An 18,642-nucleotide genomic window follows, 5' to 3' on the forward strand; every position below is an offset into this window, starting at 1 on the left:
CAATGAATGCAAGGAATATATCTGGTTTACTCTGCAATGATTTTAACCAGACTACTAGGCAGAGAAAGTTCAATGAGAGCTTTTCCCAATAACTCTGCATTTCCATAGAAGAAAACAAACAAAAAGAAAATCTGAGGTAAGGGTGGGTGAAGAGCAAATACTTCCATTGTTCCAACTCTTAACAAACATTTTAGGTTTTATTTCTAAAATAATTATTGAACATTTTAATGCTCTTTATCTAAGAGAGTATCTTTTAGCCAAAAACAATCCTATTATGTAGTAATAATTTAGGATTTTTCTCCAGTTTTTACAAAATAGTATTTCAGATTAAGATAGAAGGTTAAAACAAAAATATTCTGGAAGTCCTAGTCTATAACAAACTAAAGGCTCAGCTTTGTATTAACACATTCTATATTCTAAATTCGAGATTTAGAAAACATCGATTTTGTTTCCATTCAGGTCAATGTAAAATATATATGCTAACTCATGTGTATAGTCAGCTTATTTGTGTGAATGACCAACTGCAGAAATGTCAAATAGAAGATTATAAAACACATCATAAAATTACATACTGTAGCTTTGTGACTTTCAGTTTTATGAAATCTAAGATCCTTTACGGATAAGTTCAAGAATTAGTAAGTTTGAAGCCAAATATGTAAATACCGTAAATTCTCAATAGTTGAAAAAGACATTATGTCAATTCCTTTAGTTACTGAAAAGTCTATTACACTAAAAATCTGTCACATGGGAAAGGTTACTGATGAACTTATATTTCAGACAGAAGGAAGTACAAAATACATGATCTTAAATTCTCCTGGTGTGATGTTATTAAATATTAAAGACTGTGAGAATCAAGATGTTGCAACCCCCTTTCCTTTATAACTCCAAATGAAACTTGAAAAAAAATCAGAATTCAAATTTTCCAAACTTAGACACATAATTCAACTAGATCGAAGAACTTAGTTGTACAGTTTTAAAATAAGTTTAATGCAAGGCACTGATGTGATGATTACCTGTGACTAAATGCAAAATAAAAACAAATGCTGGTTCTTTTCATCTAAAGATCTATTTTACACAGAACTACAAAAATCACAACTGTATTAGCACACACACACACACACACACACACACACAAACCCAAACAGGGGCACAGGAAGCATTATGTCCATCCAGGAAGAGAAATGTACCATAACAAGAAAGAGAGGAAGGAAAGAACGAAAGGAAGGAAGGAAGGAAGGAAGGACAGAGGGAGGGAGGCAGAAGTCCGTATACCTGCAGGATCCCAGAGAAATGAACTAGTCACATCACTCCACTCTATATGAAACATGAGGGTTCTTAAAGCTTCGGGGTAAATTTATAAAGCAATCACTTTATGCCATTCAACTTTACATAGTATCTTTAATGTCAACTGCATTGTCCCCTTCACTCACCCAATGCGTCCTCACTCTTCCGTACCAACCTTCAGACAAATGCGAGACAGAACAGGGTGGGGTAGAAGAAAAACACAAACAGCGCCTTTCAGCTACTCCCCCTGCCTCCAAATAATTTCCAACAGTTTTTCCTACCACGTAAATAAGTCGCCCTATCTCAAGATACACAACAGTCATTCTGTGTCTTTAGTAGACAGAGATGCCTACACATGTCAGCAGTCCCGACCCCGACCCTTCGTCCCTGAATCTTAAGTAATGTTTAACGTATTCAACACGAAAGACGATGAGACACCCCTACCTGCTGTTTCGGGGTGAGGGTGGGTGGAGGACTCCTTTCCAAGTAGCCCCAATAGTGTAACAAAAACACAGTTCCGGAATAAAATATTAAGAACACTGTTCTTTTCCCACCTTATCTACCGACTTAAGGATACAAAAATTCCTCTCCATCCCCACAGTTCTCCTGCTGGGAGTTTCGGGGTGGAGATGTGTCGCGGCAGGGGGAGGAGGCGGGGAGGACGAGTGTGATCGGGCAATGGGACACAGACGAGTTGCTAACGCCAGCTACCCCGCACGCACCACGGCGCCAGCCCAGAGGTCCACGTCCCAGACCTCACGCACGCTCCCCTGGCCAGGCCCAGTTCAAAGCTATGACTTCAGCTGTCTAACTTCCTATCGCTAGACGTGTATTCAAGACTAACGTGTTACAGAGTACACGTCACACAGTTTAAAACACAGTTACACACCAGGAAAACCCACACACCTCCAATTCACCTTACAGTTTCCCAAACTCCAGACAGAAGACCCCACCTCCAGGATTCAAACCTTCCGCCCATAGTGGAGGAGACGAGAGGAGTTGGGCAGTAGCCGACGCCTTTCAATTACCGCCCCCCACAAACTGCCCCACCCCGTACCCTACGTCCCCGTCTCCCACTCGGAAGCCCCCTACTTCCTCTCTCCTCTCAATCGGGCCATTTAAGAGACCCATCCCCAGACCACTCAGTTTCTCCCCAAAATCCCGCAAAAAAAGGAAAAAGAAAGAAAGTGAGGAGAAAGAAGTGGGGAAAACGACTTGAGGTGGCGTGGCTTGAAAACCACTCGACTCACCTCGGAATCGTTGCTGAGTTCTCTCCGCGCGACACAGCCCCCTCCCCAACGTCCCAGTACGAAGGGCTGAGATAGGGAGGAGGGGAAAGCGGGAGGGGGAGGGGTGTCTTCCGCGTGGGGCGCCAAGCGGGAGGGGCCTGGGGAGGGGTTGAGGTCCGCGCAGGAAGAGGAGAAGGGGGAGGGGAGGCCCCTATCTCCCAGTCTCCCCCTGAAAATCTCCCTTGTCTCAATCACATCAGACTGACTGTCTTTGTCTGGCTGACAACCGCCATATTGATATCAACAGCCCCACTCCCACCTGCTGCCGCCGGGCGGCCCTGGGAGTTGTAGTTCCTAACTCCCTTGAGTAAAAGCATGGGGCTCAGCGGCCAGGACCCCAGGGAACTACAACTCCCGGCAGGTCGCGCGCCCATACGCCTTCCCACAGGGAGGAGGGTAAAGGAGCGCCACAGCTGTGGAGACTACACATCCCAGAATACCGTGGGTACCAGGCCCAAACTGGAGACGTGATATCATGCTGGGGTGGAGAGGGAGGATGAATCGGCGGCGGGGAAGAGTTTGAGCTAACGGAAGGAGGTGTTTAGAGAGAAAAGGGAGGAAAAGAAAAGATAACTACAGTTCCCATGATGTATAGAGAGACGACTACATTTCCCATGATGTCCCGGAAAGGCAGCGATGGAAAGAAAGACTGCATGTCCCGCGATGCTCTTCTCCCGCGAGCGGCGGAGCTTGAACCGGAAGACGCTTTCTGGGTTTGAGGATTCCAGTGACTGCTGTTGAATCAAAAAGTCCAATATGAAACTGGTGAGTCTCCGCTCCTAAGTTAGAAGGCAATGGTTATACCATATCCTTTGGACTTAGTCGTTTCCATCTTGCGAAGGGAACCGTCTCTAAAGGGGTGGCAATTAGGAGAGTAGAAATGGGGATGGACTAAAGGGGAAGCTGCTGTTTGCTGTTGACGGAGTTAGAATCACACCTTTCTCCCCCACCCCACACACAACTGCCAGGAGAGCGTACATGTCCTGGGGTCCCTTTGGTTAAATGAGAGGTTGACTGTAACGTTTCTTCGTCGGCACAGTAAGGTTGGACTTTATGAAGTAGGCTTGACTTGTTTCTCAGCTGCCACGTGAGTGTTGTAATAGGTTGTTAACTTCTTTCCACGCAGTTGACTCTTGATTAGCGTTTCTTCCTACCTTTGTGGAGAACTCTTTAGTTACTTATGAGCAGAGGTTAGAAGATATTGAAGATATTAAATTTTCTGTTACAGACCCCTAATTGCAGTTGGAATTCAAAGAAGGACGAGGTCAGGGTGTGTTCTTGGAGGATTTGAGGCTTAAACCATATATAGGATGTGGGTAGATTGCGAGGAATTGTAGAGACATTACAGGTGGCAGCGCCCTTCTGGTTGGTGGATGGAATGAATGCTGCCTGATTCTTGAATCGCTTCATAAAGCCAGTTAGATCTTCAAATAAAAAACAAAAAGACATTACAGTCTAGGGCTGTAGGGATTTCATGAACCAAGGTTAGGTGGAACATGCCAGTACACCTTTAGTCTTTGCATCACAAAACTCAGAACACCTGGCTTACAGGAATACTTCTTAATTTTGAGCTACTTTACTACCATTGTGCACACAGACGTAGTTTGTTCCAACTGTGTGGAATTAGCTAAAAGCATAATTAGGAGAGTAGAAAAACTCGTGTAGGGTGCTGTACCTTTTAAAATCATGTTCCTGTAGCCAAATATTGTCAAGCTTTACTTCGTGTGATTTTTATATGAAAACAAAAGATTTATTTTCTTTTTCCATTTATATAATTATTTGAACCATGCTTTTCCAAAGCACCCACATACCCCTCATCCCCTGCCTTGGTGATTATCATTGCACAGGTATATACTTACTCAGCAAAGCATCATCTGTTTTCCGAGAAGTCAGAAAAAGTACTAAAAGTAGACTGAACTACAAAACTGCCTCCATTTAAAGCTGTTTGTGTAAGGGATAGAGCGCAGGTCAGTAAACCTTGAGAATATGAATTTGATTCTGGGTCATTGTGCCAGACACTGAAGAATGCAGAATTGAAAGTCACTGCCCTAGCCCTAAAGAAGCGTGCAATATAATGAAGGTAGAAAAGTAAGCCAAAATTATAATTCACTGCATTCCTGATAACATAGGGGCGTGTTTAGGGCTTGTAGAATTGAGGTGATTGAGAGGCAGCTTCCTGGAAAGGTAACTCTAGAACTAGTAAGAAGGATAAGTAGGCTAGGACCTTCCATGAAGAAACTTCAGCTTAGGAGCAAAAGACATTGTGCCTAAATGATTGGAGCACAGACCATGTGTTCAATACAGAATAAAGTACATTTGGTGTGCTTGGTGAGAAGGCATGCAAGTGTGAAACAGTTTTTCTATAAAGACTCATTTGCCAAGGTTATCAGAGAGCCATTGTTTACATTACATATACAAGAGTGGGCAAATATAAGTTTACAGTTGTGAGTTTATTCTTGTATTATTTATTTTTTAATAATCATTACCTGCATTTTTCCCCCTACGAACAACTGTAAACCCACTTTTGCCCACCCCTGTACTTTGGTTTGCTCATAATATCCTCCTGTTATTTAGAGATGGTGAAAACATAGGAAAAAAGTAGAGACTTATTTTTTTTCCTCTAAGAACCGAAAGGTGCCTCAGAGGAAGTGTTATAACTCCTTTGGTAGTTAATGATCTGTAATGCAGAATTTTATCAGCATAACAAAGTGGTTTCAGAAACATTGACACTCAGTAAATTAGACTTCTTTTGTGTGACACGCCTCCCATTAAGTTGGAATAAATCCTCCCATGGCCTAAAAGGTTAAATTTTATGTGCTTCCTCATACAAGATTATGGAATTTGTAGTAAGCCATGTTTTCCATTTATATCATGAGACACAGAAATACATTTTATTGAGCACATTCTTGTTTTTGAGATTATGACTTGCCAAAATACCCTTCCCACGCACAGTCTGTGACCACACCTTTTTCAGTCTACTTCTGTTCATGAACTGGTTTGTTTCTCTCCAGTCCCGCCAATACGGGCTTTGTAGGGGCTCTTTGCACTTGCCACTTGGAATTCAAAACACCTTCTACCTGGTCTCCCTGCATTCAGTCTTACCCTTCTCCAATCCATTTTCTATTCTGCATCCGAGAAATTGTTTTAAGTTTAAGAGTAACATAAAACCCTTTGCCCTTAGGGTAAAGTTTTATAATTTTTCACTTGACATACTTGGTCCTGCCTACCTCTGTAGGCCCAGGTCTAGCCCTTGTCAACCTTGCTCTCCTTATTCCAGTTATGTTGCACATCTCCAGGTCCTTGATCTTCCCCTTCTCTCTTTAGCCTCTGGGATTTTACGTGTGTTCCATTGCCTACAACACTTTTCTGCCTGCCCAATTTCTTTATACATTTCAGGTCTCTGTTTAAATAGCACTTCTTCAAGGTTTCCTCGTGTTAGGTACCCCTCTCATGTGCTTCCATGGCACACTTCCTCTTGTGTGCCATCCAATTGCAATTGTGGATTTTATCTCTGCCCTCCCTCTCGTAGACTTTGTGTTTTTTCAAGGCCCGACATCATGTGACACCTCTAAATAGCAGTTAAATAAATAATCTCTGAAGGCATATTACTGAGAAAAGATAAAGGGATAAAGTTAAAACATTACAATAAGCTATAACAATGGAGTAAAAAGAACTAAGTGCTACCTTTTATGGATCAAATACTGTGTGCCAAACACTGTGCAAGGTACTTGCTCTTTGGTGTCCCATTCAACCCTTCAATCTAAGTCAGGAGCGTCAAACTCATTTTCACTGGGGGCCACATCAGCTTTGCAGTTGCCTTCAAAGGTCCGAATGTAATTTCGGCTTCTTAACAGTTAAGGAGTGGTTACATTAATACAGTCCTAAAATTATTTTGGCCCTTTGCAGGCAACTGCCAGGCCAATGTGGCCCCCTGTGGAAATGAGTTTGACACCCCCTGATCTAAGTGATAGTATTCCCATTTTACAGATAAAGCTGAGCCTCATGGAGGTGAAGTGGCTCAAAGTTACACAGAGGAAAAAAGTGCTAGAGCCAAACTCTGAACCCAAGATTCCTTTATCAAGAGCCTGTTGCTTAATAAGGGCAAGGGCTCCATCACCTTGCCTTGCACAGTGCATGGCATGTTCTAGGTTCTCTCTTAAAGGAAGCCAGAGTGCATACTGAGAGACAGTCTATTTGGGGCTTTTGTTTTTCTTAATAAGTATAGTTTAAAAATCCTGTTAAAGCATATGGATCAAGGGAAAGCAAAAATAACTGGAGGATCCGTGAAGGAAAAAACCTTCAGGTCTGGCATCTGGCATCTGGGAGCCCTCTGGGGAGGACGCAGTGGGAAACTTCATGTTCTGAAGGAGGAGGAGGCTCCTCCGTCCACAGGAGGAGCCCCTCCCCCCCCACCACCACCTCCCCTCTTTGTTCTCACCTGCTATGCAAGGCTATTTTTTAAATTAGCTTTAAGTGACAGTTTAGTTAAATTAAGATCTTAAAAAAATAGTGGTAAAAAGTTAAAGTTTGGAAACTTTCTTGATGATATAAAGTGCTCCATATCAGATCATACCAAGTGGGAGCCCATGTTAGTTTTTATACTACCCAAGTTAGCCTCTGATACCAATTTTAGTTGTCTGGTTTACACATCATTCTTTTAGTGGCTTTTTACTCACCCAAAGGAAGACAGTGGATGTCATTATAATGTAATCCTTGGATATCTCCTTGTAGAGATACCAACTGAAAGGATTTTAGTGACTCTATAATATTACTTAATATTCAGGCAACTTTATTTAACTGAAGAAATTTATTGGTACCTTCAATGAACCAGAATTGTTTTAAACAGACCAGGAGAATTAGAAATGTATCCTCTAAATTAGCACATTTTAGAGCATGTCCTGTTTTAGTATAGATTGAGCCTAACTGGGTACACCCTGATGACCAATTCAGCTAAGCATAGGAACTGGAATTCACCAGGGAACTTAACAGAAAAAAATACTGAATACATCAGCAGAAATTGACTTTGAAACATCATGACCAGGAATTTAGTGAAGATTAAAGTGAATAAAATAATAAGAAGTTTGAGAATGCAGCGTGTGCCATGCTTCCTGTAGGTAGTTCCAGAGATGGAACCTTCTAGTATTCAGTCAACAAAGATGCAAGTGCAGTATACCCGTGACATTTAATATTCTCCACTTTAACCATTAAATTTGACCCCAAAGATTGATGACAAAGAGTTATTTGTAATTTTGCTGAAGCAGAAATTTGAATGTGACTTTACGATTAATGATAATCCTTAGTGGATGGGCCTGATTGCCTCAGGATCCACAGCTCTCCTCTCTCCATAGTTAGTCTTGCTCTCTTATTAAAAGTCTGAAAGGAAGGTCATTGAAATGCTTGGTGTGCTCTACTTTTGAATTTGATGGAGGAAGTGATATGCTATAGTTGTAGTTACACATTTAAAAACTCAAGATAAGCCCTGGCTGGTGTAGCTCAGTGCATTGAGCTACAGGCCTGCAAACCAATGGGTCACTGGTTCAGTTCCCAGTTAGGGCACATGCCTGGGTTTAAGGCAAGGTCCCCGGTAGGGGGCGTTCAAGAGGCAACCACACATTAATATTTCTCTCCCTCTTTCTTCTTCCCCTCTCTCTAAAAAAATAAATAAAATCTTTTAAATAAATAAATAAATAAAAACTCAAGATAGGCCATGAGATATATTCTTTAGTGGTCTATGCTCCTTTGAACAAAATTACATCTCCTTACTACTAGCTTTGGAGAAGGCCCAAACTTTGAACTTGCCATTTCTCCGAGGGAAAGAGATGGAGTAACGAAATGAATTCACGGGCTGCTGCTAGTGGAGGAAAACACCAAGTGGAATTGCAGTGTGTAGAAGACCTTCGCTTGAAAGGGGCAAGCAAGTCCTGCCCCAAGGTCAATTTAACAAATCATTAGAAAGGGCTGGGGTTAATTCTTACCTTGGATCTGAGAGTGATGGATTCTTTCTCCAATTTACAGAATTGAAGAATCCTTTTGACTTCTTAAACTTTGGAGTAAGGACAAAAAATCTCTTGCTGTGAATTAAAAACATTCACAATTATACCAGTGCTTAATTCACCTATTACAGTACAATTGTTAAAATGTCAGCCTGACTTCATTCTTTTCTACGTTTCTCTTTGCTGGTTGATTAGAGTGCCCTCGTGTGTCTTTATGATGCAATATCATTTCAGGCTCTGCAGTGATTATGTTTTACCATGACCTCTGTATGATAAGTTTTTTCTCCTTTCAAATGATTCCCTCAAACTCTAAAAAGCTATGTGTGACATGAAGCCAAGTCACATACCTTGTTCAGTAGTGTTCTGAGATAACAATGGGCAGTGTAGTCCTGGGCATTTCAAAGCCCTAAAGATTAAATCTTTCATATTTATTAAGGCAAAAGTATATATTGATGGTAGATTTTTTGGATGGTAATAGTTGAACTGAAGAAAATTTTATATACATATATAAAATCAAGCATGACAGTATTACTGTTGCTTGTAACTGTAGGAGCACATTTGTTTTGTGACTGGTTTACTCAGCTCTCTCTGCCGTTTGCTCTGAGGATCAGTGAAGTGTATGTGGCAGACAAGGCCCAGGAGTGCAGTGCAGCCGTGGGACTCAGTAAAGCCTGGCATTCCGAATGGAAAATCACTCCTGGCTTGCGAGATATCAGCAGCGGTCCAGGCTTAAACTGCCCCTCAGGTCCCTGTCATCCACTTATTCTTTCAGCAGATCTTCCTAAACATCGTTTTCCTCTGTGCTTGGCATTGCTCAAGGCACTGGATGTATTGCAGCAGGCCAAACAGATTTACTCCCCACCTCTATGAAACTAAAGCCTAGGGGGGTTACTGTGAGGTTCAAACAGTGTTACATTGAACTTTCTAATGTAGAGATTATGTTGGGCACTGACTCAGTCTTTTTTAATGCAGTGGTCAAAAAGTGTATTTAGCTGTATCCAAGACTACGCCTTCTTAAAATGTTAACAGTTACGGCCAACTTGTGCACTAGTTTTCATTGTATCAGTAATGTATGAGGCTACATTTCCTCATCCTTGCCAACAATGCTCTCTGTTTCTTTATTCTTCCTATTGTCTTACTAATGTAACTTTTTTTCTTTCATCACTTCTCACACCCTTTTATCCCTTAAACTTCAGCCATATTTTGTAAAATTGAATGTGCCAGAAGGGGACCAAATTTCTTCAGATTAAAAAAAAGTTTTTTAAAAAACAAATCTGTGCTGTTGCTTTGAAAATCCTGTTGCATGGGTATAATAATTAAGAGGATGCTGTTAGGTTATCAAGCAAATTGGAGAAACAGCTCCAAGTGTGTATAAATGGCAAAGGAGGTCTCTCAAAGGGATGGCCAGTGAGATGAAGCCAGGAGTTGACATATCAAGAAGGCTAGCAAAGAGGTAGATACTAGAATTTGCAGAAATCACGAGAAAAGGCAAACACAAAGGCTGAGTGGGAGATGGGGAAAAAACTGTAGGAGGAAAGAGTCAGCTTGACAGCCCCAAGGTGCTCAGTGATCAAGACAAAGCACCTTGTGGTGAGAACTTCACTGTGAGAAAAACAGGAAGTTTAAATTGTCCCTGAATGACCATATATCTGAAGGAGACTCATTAAAGGTCTGAAACATTTCAATGTATTAAAAGCACAAGTGAGTGAACTTTAACTTTCTCAGGCATGGATAACCAGATAGATGATGTTCAAGAAAGCAGTTCTTTTTAGGACATATAAAACTAAACACCCTTTCTTCCTTTAAGGTACAGTTTATTTTTCATCACTTAGTTTATGAAGGGATAAGGGGAGGTAAATAATAAAATGTCTTCATTAATAAGTAATCTGTTTCTCACAATTTAAGACCTAAGCAAAAGGTCTCTTTTCCTAGATACAGGATTTCTGCATTTTTCTGTTCTAATAGAGGGAGACATAATTGGATGTTCTAAATTAACTCTACCGTCCCTTAGTGTTTTTCAGTGTGTGGAAATATGGGTAAATAAGGAGTAGTATTAATGTAAAGGATATTATTATTATAATTGTGGCCTTTTTTTACATTTTTAAGCAGCCTTATTGAGGTGTAATTTATATGCCACAAAATTCATGCATTTTGGCAGGTACAATGAAGTGGTTTCTAGAAAATGTCCAGAGTTGTACAGTAGTCACCACAGCTGTTTCGAATTCTTCCACGACTCGGTGAAGAGCCCATGTGCTCATTGGAGGTCGATCCTCATTACTGCCTCCAGGCCTAGGCAGCCACTAATCTGTTTTCTGTCTGTAGGTTTGACCTTTCTCATCATTTCATATAAATTGGCTCATGCAACATTTGGTCTTTTGTGTCTGACTTATTTCACTTAGTATAACGTTTTTGAGGTTTACCCATGTTGTAGCATGTATTGCTCAATAATATTCCACCCCATGAACATACCACGTGTTGTGTATCCATGTACCAGTTGATAGATGTTTGGATTGTTACACTTTGTGGCTACTCTGATTGTGTAGACATAAGTTTTTATTCTAATGTGTTTATGTTTTCATTTCTTTTTCTTGCATTATTGCACTGGCTGGGCCCTCCAATGTAATACTGAGTAGAAGTGGTGCAAGCAGGTGGCCTTTTCATTTTTTCCTTTTCCCGGTCTTAGGAGGAAAGCATTTAATTTTTCACTACTGAATATGATGTGAGCTGCCCATTCTTTTTATCAAGTAGAGGATGTTCTCTTCCATCCCTAGCTTGTGCAGCATTTTTATCGTGAATGGGTCTTGGATTTTATCAAGTGTTTTTCCTTTGGATATCAAGGTGATCATATGGCTTTTGTCCTTTCTTGCATTAATTGAATTTTGAATGTTAAATCTCTCTTGCATGCTAGGCATGATTTCCACTTGGTCATGATGTATAATACTTTATATATGTTGCTGGATTTGGTTTGCTAATATTTGGTTGAGGATTTTTGCAGATATGTTCATGAGAGATAGTGTCTATAGTTTTCTTATGGTATCTTTGGCTTTGGTATCAGATAAATACTGTTCTCATAAAATGAGTTGGGAAATGTTTCTCCTCCTGTATATTCTGGAAGGTGCATGAAAATTGATATTATTTCTTCTTTAAATGTTTGATAGAATGCATCAGTGAAGCCATGCGGTCCTGGGCTTTTCTTTGCTGGGAGATTTTCATTTGACTAAATTCAGTTTCTTTACTTGCAGTGGGTCTCTTCAGATTCCCTGTTAGTGCATTCCAGTTTTCAAAATTGCAGTAAAATACACACAACATAATATTTATTGCATTTTAACCATTTTAAATGTATGATTAGTGACATTAGGTACTTTCGCATTGCTGTGGTGGTACCTCCATCACCACCGTCCATTTCCAGGTGTCACTTAGCGTGACATCTTCAAGGTTCGTCCATGTTGCAGCATGTGTCAGAATTTCCTTTTTTAAGGCAGAATAATGCTCCAGCGTATGTGGGTACCACCTTTCGTTTACCCATCCATCTGCCCACAGACACCTGCCTGGGCCGTGTCCACCTTTTGGCTGTTGTGGAAGAGCTGCTGTGAACAGGGTGCACGAGCATCTGTCCCAGCCTGTGCTTCGGTCCTTCTGGATGTGCAGCAGTACCCCCTCCCCATGTACCTGGGTGTGCTTTCCGAGGTTTCAGTTATCCATGGTCAACCATGGTCCAAATATACTAAATAGAACATTCCAGAAATAAGCAGTTCCTGAGTTTTAAATTGTGTGCCATTCTGAGTAGCATGATGAACCCTTACACTGCCCGCTGTGACACCCCCAGAACATGACTCATCCCTGTGCCCAGTGTCTCCACACTGTCTGCACTGCCCCTGGCCGTCACTTAGCGGCCATGTCGGTTCGCAGAGCCACTACCAGGTATTGCAGTGCTTGGGGTCCAGTAACCCTCATTTTACTTACTAATGCCACATTCTCATACCTGTCATTACAGCGCATTGTAACTTCTACGTTTTCATTAGTTACTGTCATTAATCTCTTACTGTGCCTAATTTATACGGCAAACATCATGATAGGTATATTTGTATAGGAAAAAATATAGTATATATAGGGTTCAGTACTATTCACAGTTTCAAGCATCCACGGGGGGTCTTGGAACATATCCCCTGCGGGTAAGGGGGCACTGTTGTATACCAAAAAACAGAATTGCTAGACCACACAGCAATTCTCAGTTTAACTGTGTGAGGAACAAATATGGTGTTTTCCACAGCGTCTGGACCTGCACCATTTTACATTCCCACCAGCAGCGCACAGGGCTTCTCATTTCTCCACATCTCCACCATTGACCCAACTTGTCATTTGTTTGTTTGTTTGTTTGTTTGTTTTAATAATAGCTATCCTAATGGGTGTGAAGCAGTATCTCCCGTGGTTTTGACTTACAGTTCCCTAGTGATTAGTGATGTTGGACATCTTTTTGTACTTCTTAGCTAGATAGTACACATACTTTGCTTAACTTGTTTTGAGGGGAGGAAGTGAACAACAGGTTTACCAAAAAATGAAAAAATCCTTTCTGCCTTATCTTCCTTCCCAAAACAGTCTTATCATTTTCTTGTGTATCCTTCAGAGACATTCTGGGGACTTTTACACAGTTGTGAATTCCCATCCCTTCTGTTTCTATATAAACGGCAAGATACTACTCAGACTGGTTTTGCATATTCCTTTTTCTTTTTGAAGTTAGAAATGCATCTCACAGATTATTTCATATCAATATCTGTAGCTGCTTTTCACTGAAAAGCGAAAAAATGATGTCATTAAACTTTATTTTTCTATCATGTGTAAGATGTGGGGCATGTTTCTGTGTTTATAAAAACATCTGTATTTTTCCCTCCCCACTTGCATCTGTGGCACTTTCTCTGTTAATATGACAGCACTAAACTATTTTATCTTGGGTAGCTTTAGGTTTTATTTTGATATCTTGTACTCTTTGTTTCCACTAAATCACTCTGTATTTCAGAATTTTCCAGATTGTTCTGAAACATTTGTGTATCGTAAAATTTAGAATTACTAGTTCTCAGTAAAATTTTTCCATATTTTTATTGTAATCAAGTTTACAAAAGGAGAGAATTGACTTTTTTTTTCAACTTATCATTGAGTCTAAAAGCAAGAAATGTATTTTCTTCTATTTAAATTTTTTAAAAAGCATCTTTTATCTTTTCGATCATTGAAATTGGAATTGAAATCTTTTCCTACTTAGTTTACATATAGGTAGGGTATTGCTTTTTTTTAATTCTCTATACAGTGTCTTGCTAAATTTTCTCATTTTAATTTTTAGTAAATTTTCCAGCCACTTCTCTTGGGATTTCCAGGTATTTACCATCGCAGATAATTTTCCTAACCCTCCTGTTCCCTCCTGTGGTTACACTGGCTTACCCTGCCCGGAGAGCTTGGGGGTGTGGCGGTGACCTCTCTGTTCGATTTCTGACGTGAGTGGACATGTTGCTGGGATCTACCGTGTCACTGTTATGTTGACTTCCGGCTTGAAATTTTTGTGTATTTTAATTTACTTACTGTAGCTGCTTTCTTACTGCTGAATTTCCTCATCACTAATGAAGTGAGATTCTTTTACATGGCCCCACAGTAAGGTGTTTTTTAAGGGGAAGATCTATTTATGTTGTATTGTTTATTCTAGGCAGTTAATTATATCTTGTAAGTTCTTTCCAGACTTTTGAGAAAACAATGGTTTTTAAAACTTAAAGTCTTAGGTGGCACATTGCAGACTCATTGAAGTAAAAGACTTCTGTGACCTTAAAAGAAAATTACAAGGTTTCCTTGGAAAACAGAACAGCCAGAAATAGTTTCCCTCTCTGTACTTAAGAGACAGGCCTGATAAAGGCAAGGAATGTAAACAAATAAGTCTGTTAAAATAAACATAATTACCACACCATTAAAAAAATCTCCATAGAAACAAAAAGGGTTTCAGAACCCTAGACAGTAGCATGTTTATTTTAAGCTATATTTGATTCAAGCTATGTAGCGCCAATAGGGAGAAATTATTGATGAATGACTATGTGTTAAAAGATAAGAGAAAGAATAACAAAAATTCAGCAATTGTTATTAAATGCCTAGCTTATACAAAACCTGCTCAGTGCTATGGGACATATAAAAGATGGATAACACATAGATCCTGCCTATGAGTGACTATTAAACAAACCATAGATAGACACCATGTACTGTGCATATTATCTGTGTATGTGACTAAGTGTATGTGACTTAGTAATAGACCATAATAAATGCAAAATATTGAAGTATATGAGATTATAGTTATGAAAGATTAATTTCAACCAGAGAATCAAGGCTTCCTCAAAAATTGAAGTTTTGATGGCTTTCAAAAGTACCCTGGCTGCCCAGGCCAAAGTGGCTCAGTTCACTGGAGTGTCCTGTGAACCAAAAGGTTGCGGGTTTGATTCCCAGTCAGGGCACATGCCTAGGTTGCAGGTTCCATACCCGTTTGGTGCAGGAAAGACAACGAATCCATTTTTCTCTCAATTCATGTTTCTCTTGCATTGACGTTTCCTCTCTCTTCCCCTTCCCTTCCCCTCTCTCTAAAATCTGTAAGCATATCCTAAGGTGAGGATTTTTTAAAAAGAAGTAGAAAAAAAGTACCTTGGCTGACAGATATGTTGGAAGAAGAGAGCATTGTATGGAATTGGCCAAAAAGTCCTTTTTTTTCCATATGATGGTTCTAGTGGTGCTTAGTTGTCTTTAACTTCATTCAACACAATTTTGTTAGATTGTTTTGTAACAACTGTCATATAGGCGTGCATTTAAAAAACTTATCAAAGTTGGTGAATTTTTGTGTAGCCATTTTAGTATTGCAGATGGAAGAAAATAAGTAACACTTTCAGTGCATTATGCTTTATTATTTCAAGAAAGGTAAAAACACAACTGAAATGCAAAAAAGGTTTGTGCAGTATATGGAGAAAGTTCTGTCGCACATCAAATGTGTCGAAAGTGGTTCGTGAAGTTTCTTAGTACTATTGATATTTTGGCAAAATAATTTTTGCTGTGGGTCTGTCTTATGCATTGGAAGATGTTTAGCAGCACCCCTGGCCTCTGCCCACTAGAAGCCAATAGCAGGAGACAGCCAACATACTCAAAACATCCAAATCAATAAAGTTATTGGTAAAAATTAAATATGTGTCTTTTATTTTACAGAAAAAAACTAAGTGGATTTTTTTGGCCAACTCAGTATCTTACTGCAGGTAGAAGAAACAGTTAAATTAAAAAGCTTTTAGATTATGTTATGTGTTCTTCACATACATAGACACACATACACACACACACACACACAGAAAGTTCAAGGAAACTTTGAGAGGTGAGGGGTATGATTATGGATGGATGGCCTTGATGGTGGTGATGGTTTCATGGCTGTGTACTTATCCCCAAACTCATCAAGTTATGTGCAATAAGTACATTTCAATACATTTTTACATGTTGACCATATCTTAATAAAGTTTTAAAAAAGGTTTGGAATGAGATTCCCCAATAATGTGCATTACACTTTATGTATTTTTGCTTTATTGTGCTCTGTAGTGGTGTGTACAGAAACAGGAATTTTTCTCTCTTCTCACATCCTCATAATTCATTACTTCAGAATATCAACATTTTCATTTAATATGTGTTATTAACACGAAAGATTTGTACCTCTGATTGGAGCACTGGATTACTGCAGCTGGCACAGGGGCAGGCTTCCTGAATGTGTCAGAAGTGGAAGTTAGAAGGGTAGACTGAAGCCACAGTGGTGGCTTTAAATAGGAAACTTAGCGACTTGGACAGAGGCAGAAAGTGTGGGACTTTAAAGTGAGAATTTCAAAACACATAGGACCTTTAAATTCATCCCTTTGGAAACAACATAGGAGAACTGTATTTTACACACTTATGTGAAATCAGAAAGCATAATTCATTGCAGTTACAGAAAATACTTTCAAAAACTGAAATGTAATCAAAACAAGAAGAATCAGTGAGCTTAGCAGATACGTCAAAGCAAATGCAAAGTCAGAATTACCTACTTAGGGCAAGATTTTTCTAAGCACTTTGAGGACCTCATAAGTAGTAACAGAATTTATAAATGCATCAGAAAGTGAAAGAATCAATTGAATTGATGGCACCGTGTAAGAAGAGAGGCTGGGTAAGAAAAGAGAACAGAGACACTCAGTGAATTCTTTGACTTTCATCTTTATTGAAAAAGAGTTGGGGAGGGTCCCATTTCTGTAGAACTGATAAATACATAGGTTATTCTCAGTCACATCAATGGGTTGAGTGTAGATAAATCACTAGAACATGCGGTGCCATCCTCAGGGTGTGCATGTGTGCATGTGTGCATGTGTGTATATTCATATTCCATACAGTAAAACTAGCATAAATTTCAATCGCACATACAATTGGGTGAATTTTTATCTATTTATGAATTCATGTATGTTTTTTTGTTTGTTTTTAAGTATATTTTATTGATTGTGCCATTACAGTTTTTCTATTCCCCCCCTTCATTCCTGCACACCCTCCCCCACCACTCCCCCCCTTTAGTTTATGACCACATGTCTCAAGTTCTTTAGATTCTATATTTCCCCTACTATTCTTGCCTGTGTATTTCTACCTACCGTCTATGCTACTTATTCTCTGTACCTTCTCCCCCCTTCTCCTCCTCCCACTCCCCTGTTGCTAACCCTCCACATGATCTTCATTTCTATGGTTCCGCTCTTGATCTAGCTGTCCTCTTAGTTTGCTTTTGTTTTAGGTGTGGTTGTTAATAACTGTGAGTTTGCTGTCCTTTCACTGTTCTTATTTTTTATTAGATAAGTTCCTTTAACATTTTCTTAGATAAGTTCCTTTAACATTTCATATAATAAAGGCTTGGTGATGATGAACTCCTTGAATTTGATCTTATCTGAGAAGCACTTCATCTGCCCTTCCATTCTAAATGAAAACTTTGCTGGATAGAGCAATCTTGGTTGTAGGTCTTTGGATTTCATGTCTTGGAATACTTCTTTCCAGCCCCTTCATGCCTGTCAGGTCTCTTTTGAGAAATCAGCTGACAGTCTGATGGGAACTCCTTTGTAGGTGACTGTCCCCTTATCCCTTGCTGCTTCTAGGATTCTCTCCTTCATTTTAGTCTTGGCTAATGTAATTATGATGTGCCTTGGTATATTCCTTCTTGGGTCCAACTTCTTTGGGGCTCTCTGAGTGTCCTGGATTTCCTGGAAGTCTATTTCCTTTGCCAGACTGGGGAAGTTCTCCTTTATTATTTGTTCAAATAAGTTTTCCACTTGTGGCTGTTTCTTTCCCCCTTCTGGTACCCCTATAATTCGGATGTTGGAATGTTTAAAGATGTCTTGGAGGTTCCTAAGCCTTTCCTCATTTTTTAGAATTCTTGTTTCTTCATGTTTTTCTGTTTGGTCATTTTTTTCTTCCTTCTGGTCCATTCCATTGATTTGAGTCCCAGTTTCCTTTCCATCACTATTGGTTTCCTGTGCATTTCCCTTCATTTCAATTAGTTTAGCCTTCATTTGTTCCTCTAATTTGTGTCTAAAATCAACCAGTTCTGTGAGCATCCTGATCACCAGTGTTTTGAACTGTGCATCTGAGAGATTGGCTATTTCTTGGTTGCTTAAGAGTTATCGGCTCTGGGGCTTTGAGTTCTTGAGCCATGTTTTGGTCTGTTCGTGCCTGTTACATACGAGCAGCGGAATCCTAGGTGTTCACCAGGATGGGGCAACTCAGTCGCTGGGTTGTGATGTTGTATGTGGGGGCGGGGTCAAAAAGGGGTAATGGTGGTCCCCTCTGCTGCTTCCTGCCACTTAGGCCTGTGCGGTTTGTCCCACTGCTCGATCCTTCGCTGGTTTAGCTGCACGTGAATGTGTGACCACAGTTAGCCTGCCGCCTTCTGCCGTCACTGGGTCTGCCTGTTGTTACCCCACACCTGGGATCCGCCCACAGCTGCCTACTCTCCCCGGTCAGGGGATATTTCCTGCCCCACCCTGCTCTGCTGCTGGCTCCGCCCCTCTTACCAGTCTAGGTGA

The 18,642-nt window shown here is 40.1% G+C and overlaps 2 protein-coding genes across 10 annotated transcripts in view; one reads left to right on the forward strand and one right to left on the reverse strand.

Moving 5' to 3' along the window:
• Window positions 1-2,826, reverse strand: part of HMBOX1 (homeobox containing 1) — a 166,148-nt gene extending 163,322 nt beyond the window's left edge. For all 9 annotated transcript variants that reach the window (XM_037042202.1, XM_037042199.1, XM_037042201.1 and 6 more), the window contains exon 1: window positions 2,535-2,826. The gene's annotated coding sequence lies outside the window, so the exon portion shown is untranslated. The remainder of the gene's footprint in view (window positions 1-2,534) is intronic.
• Window positions 2,827-3,082: 256 nt separating this feature from the next.
• The window catches only part of INTS9 (integrator complex subunit 9), an 88,097-nt gene continuing 72,537 nt past the window's right edge, over window positions 3,083-18,642 (forward strand). The window contains exon 1 of the mRNA XM_037042206.1: window positions 3,083-3,338. Within this exon, the coding sequence (XP_036898101.1) occupies window positions 3,330-3,338 (9 nt within the window). The 5' untranslated portion in view covers window positions 3,083-3,329. The remainder of the gene's footprint in view (window positions 3,339-18,642) is intronic.

Source organism: Sturnira hondurensis, unplaced genomic scaffold (assembly GCF_014824575.4).
Source record: "Sturnira hondurensis isolate 20B ecotype Veracruz unplaced genomic scaffold, ASM1482457v3 Scaffold0003693, whole genome shotgun sequence".
NCBI classification, from domain to species: domain Eukaryota; kingdom Metazoa; phylum Chordata; class Mammalia; order Chiroptera; family Phyllostomidae; genus Sturnira; species Sturnira hondurensis.